Below are 4,627 nucleotides of genomic sequence, written 5' to 3'. Positions count from 1 at the left end.
CATGCGAGTCTATAGTTGTTTCCCATGGCGTGAAAGTCAACACCTTTTTATGCGTTTATTTGTACAAGTTAGTTTTTAAAGAAAGATATTTGATTTCATCTTTAGAAATTGGAGTTTTTTCCCCCCACCTCGATTTTAAGGAAGTTTTGTGTTATTTCTGGGTTTGAAGTAAGTTTAGGATGAATTCGAATTTTTTTAGGGTGTTTTAAGTTTGTTTTGAAATATTTTCAAATTTATTGGTTGGTTAGGCTACAATCAAAATTAAATTCCCTTTGAATTATGGGAGGGTTACACTAGCATGTAAATGTTGATCAGGCTACAATCACAGTCAAAATTAAATTCCCTTTGACTTATGTGAGGGTTAGACTAGCATGTAAATGTTGATCAGATTACAATTAAAATAAAATTCCCTTTGAATTATGTCAGGGTTAGACTGGCCTATAAATGTCGATTAGGCTACAATCAAAATTAAATTCCCTTTGAATTATGGGAGGGTTACACTAGCCTGTTAATGTCGATCAGGATGCAATAAAAATTAAATTCCATTGAATTATATGATGGTTAGACTGGCCTGTAAAAGTAGCTCAGGTTACATTAAAACCTGGGTAACCTATGAATAATATGAGGATTAGACTGGCTTATAGTGTCGATCGGGTTATGATAAAAAATAAATAACCTTTGAAATATACAATGGTTAGACTGGCTTGTAAACCATAAAGTTTATTAATAGCTTTCTTTAATGGATATTAGATTTTGCAGTTTTATATAGAATAGGGTTATGAGTGTGATTTTTCCAATTATTTTTTTATTCAAGTATAGTAATATCCTCACATATAACTGCATTAAATTCTAAAGTTATTTTGATCATGAAACTTTGTTAGAAATATAGTAAAAGATCTCTTATTTCCTCTGATCTGGTTTTATAGTAACTATGATTTTATTTTTTTATTTGAATAGAAAATGAAAAAGCATGAAGGGCTAAGGAAAGATATTTGAAACCAGATTTTGACATTAGTAATATATTTTTGAATTTGTTTTTATTGTCTCTTGTTTCATAGAAAAAATGGCTATTTTTAGTTGTGTAATATACAAATATTGAATGTTGAAATACGCAAAGGAGATCTTGAAAGGGGAATTCATATCTTGACTGCCAGATGTGATTGTGTCTGAAGTAAGTTTTGTACATATCATAATTTGGTATAATTTGTTTTTCCATTTACTATGATATAATAGCTTTCTTTACTTTCTAGAAAGTTATTAAGACAATAATATCTTTTTGTTGATTTAGAATTGATTTCAGTTGGTAAATATTGCATTACATAGTGACTTTTCATTCCATGGCATTTTGTAAACAATGAATGTTCTTCAACCTCCGGTCAAAAGTTACCAGATAATAAGAAATACTGAGTTTTCCAATCGCTCCTAAAAACAAAAGTAACACACTTTGAAATATATAATGATATGCATTTACAATAGTTAATTTATTGAAAGGCGTTTCAATTGTGGTTTCTATGCGACACTCTAGGACTTTTAGGCAGAGGGTGTTATTGAAACACTGTGGATGTTGTGCGAGAGTTCATTTTCTTTAACAAGTACATAATATTTAACCATTCAACAAATATAAGCATGGTTTGTTATATTCCTTGAGCAAGAAGAGTACAGACTGAATAGTGGTCTTTTAATTTGTCAAAAATAACAAACACTTGCGTCTAAAATACCTGAAGTGAACATTGAACATTTTGTTTGAATATAAAATGATTTCATGAAGTTAGACTGCATTAACCTTGAAAGTGTTGAGATGGAGGTCCATATTGGGTAGATGGCCGAGAGAACTGTTGGGCTGGAGCTGAAGCAGCCCCAAATAGGTTAGATGGTCTGGAGAATTGTGACGTTGAAGCTGATGCAAAACCGAATGGGTTGGACGGTCGAGAGAATTGTGGAATGGATGCTGGTGGTGCTCCGTAAAGTGCAGATGGTTTAGAGAACTGTGAAGATTGAGATGACGCAGGACTGAATGGGTTGGATGGTCGAGAGAATTGCGGAACGGATGCTGGTGGTGCTCCGTAAAGTGCAGATGGTTTAGAGAACTGTGAAGACTGAGATGAACCAGCACCAAATCGGTTTGATGAACGTGGAGATTGAGGTGGTGCTGGGGGTGATGGAACTCCATATTCGGTAGAGGGTCTAGGGAATGGAGGAGCTGGAGGTGATACTGTACCAAACTGTGGTGCTAGAGATGATGAAGAACCAAATAGGTTAGAGGGCCGCAAAAACTGGGAAGCTGAAACTGGTGGAGCCCCATACTGACTAGATGGACGAGAGAATTGGGAAGCTGGTGCTGAAGGTGAACCAAAGAAGCCTTGATTCCCTGATGCACCAACAGCATCCTCCAAACGTGCTTTTTCTATCTGTGCAATTGCGTGTGCAGGGAGAGGTGGAGGTGTGGGAAGTAGATCGGACTCCACTCGGAAACCATTTTCATCTGCAATAAAGTTGAATGCGGCTGGGGTGCCATCAGGAAGGGTGAACCTGTTGTGGTGAGCATCGATTAATATTTTGTCTTGAGTTTTGAATGACTTTATAAGCAGTGGTTTGTGTTCTATCGTACAACTCGTCTATATAGCGACAAGGATAGTGATCATGTACAGTCGCTCCAAAACCTATTGGGCATCTTTTGGATAAAAATTTTGAGACCAGCAATGATAAGAATTGGAAAAGGAGATTTGTTTCAGCCAACAGTCACGAAAAAAGCAGTTCACGAAATATTCCGAAATTTTCAATCATAACATGCGCCAATAGGTTTAGGAGCAACTGTACCTCAGTTTTCATGAGCCTCCACTTTGAATGTAAGGATAACGGTGGGGAAGAATTAGAAAACATTTAAAGAAACAAATAGTTTGATATCGCTGGAACTTACTGCACTGTTTGAATACAACTAGGGGAAATAACAATAATTGTACATTTTGGTAATGTTGCTTACAACCTTCAGTGCATTTTGTAAAATTGACATAAACATTCTAGGTATTTGCAATCAAAACTGCTTCTCAAGTCCTGTTCACCCCATCAAGCATGCTCGACAGGCAAACAGTGATACCAGATCCCAATAAGTACTGAGAATGAGGGATGATGACGTCGGAAGAGGGAAAACCACAGACAGGGATCTGGCAGCGCTGTTTATAGCTAGATCCCTGCCTGTGGTTTTCCGGCTTTTGACGTCATCAGCCCTCATTCTCACTACCTATTCTGCTTTGGTATCACTGTTTGCCCGTCGAGCATGCTTGATCGAGAGGACAGGGCTTTGGAACTTCAGAATAGATCGTGTTGCCCTCATGACAGAATCAATTTATCTTTCTTTAAAATATCCAGACTTGCTTGACATTTTATGGTTTTATTTTTTTGCAACAGGTCAGGTTTTATAATCCATATTCAGAATTTAAATGAAGCCTTTTCTGATCCAGATGCAAGTTCTTCCCATATTCTTATGTGTATTGGAATTTTTAAGCAACAAATATTATGTCATAGTCAAATAAACATACAGTTTTAGATGCTGAAAAGAAATGATACATTATTACTATTAAGGTTTAATATATAAAACTACTGTACGCAACCCGTCAATGAAGGATAGAGTTTGTACCACATATACGCCAATGAATGATAGAGTTTGTACCACTTATACGCCAATGAATGTTAGAGTTTGTACCACTTATACGCCAATGAAAGATAGAGTTTGTACCACTTACACGAGAATGAAAGATAGAGTTTTTACCATATATATGCCAATGAAGGATAGAGTTTGTGCTACTTATAGCCCAATGAAGGATAGAGTTTGGACCACTTATACGCCAATGAAGAATAGAGTTTGTACCACTAATACGCCAATGAAGGATAGAGTTTGTACCAATTATACACAAACGAAGGATAGAGTTTGCACCAACTTATGTCAAGGAAGAATAGAATTTGTACCAATAATACGCCAATGAAGGATAGAGTTTGTATCACATATACACCAATGAAGGATAGTTTCCACCACTTTTATGCCAATGAAGGATAGAGTTTGTACCAATTATACGTCATTAAAGGATAGAGTTTCTACCACTTATACGCCAATGAAGGATAGAGTTTCTACCACTTATACGCCAATGAAGGATAGAGTTTCTACCACTTATACGACAATGAAGGATAGAGCTTGTACCACATATACGCCAATGAAGGATAGAGTTTGTACCACTTATATGCCAAGGAAGGATATAGTTTGTACAACATATACGCCAATGAAGAATAGAGTTTTTACCACTTATGCCAATAAAGGATAGTTTGTACCACTTATACCCCAATGAAGGATAGAGTTTGTATCACTTATATGCCAATGAAGGATAGAGTTTGTACCACTTTATGCTAATGAAGGATAGATTTTGGACCACTTATACCCCATTGAAGGATAGAGTTTGTATCACATATAGACCAATGAAGGATAATTTCCACCACTTTTATGCCAATGAAGGATAGAGTTTGTACCACATATACGCCAATGAAGGATAGAGTTTGTACCACTTATATGCCAATGAAGGATATAGTTTGTACCACATATATGTCAATGAAGAATAGAGTTTGTACCACTTTATGCTAA

The 4,627-nt window shown here is 36.0% G+C and overlaps 1 protein-coding gene across 1 annotated transcript in view; it reads right to left on the bottom strand.

Moving 5' to 3' along the window:
* Positions 1–1,584: 1,584 nt before the first annotated feature.
* Positions 1,585–4,627, bottom strand: part of LOC137632842 (uncharacterized) — a 4,436-nt gene continuing 1,393 nt past the window's right edge. The window contains exon 3 of the mRNA XM_068364939.1: positions 1,585–2,529. Coding sequence (XP_068221040.1) covers positions 1,779–2,529 — 751 coding nt within the window. The 3' untranslated portion in view covers positions 1,585–1,778. The remainder of the gene's footprint in view (positions 2,530–4,627) is intronic.

The sequence above is a fragment of the Palaemon carinicauda genome, chromosome 42 (genome assembly GCF_036898095.1).
Source record: "Palaemon carinicauda isolate YSFRI2023 chromosome 42, ASM3689809v2, whole genome shotgun sequence".
In the NCBI taxonomy this organism is placed as follows: Eukaryota; Metazoa; Arthropoda; class Malacostraca; order Decapoda; family Palaemonidae; genus Palaemon; species Palaemon carinicauda.
The sequence above is the reverse complement of the archived record's forward strand: the minus strand, read 5'-3'. Positions and strand labels throughout refer to the sequence as shown.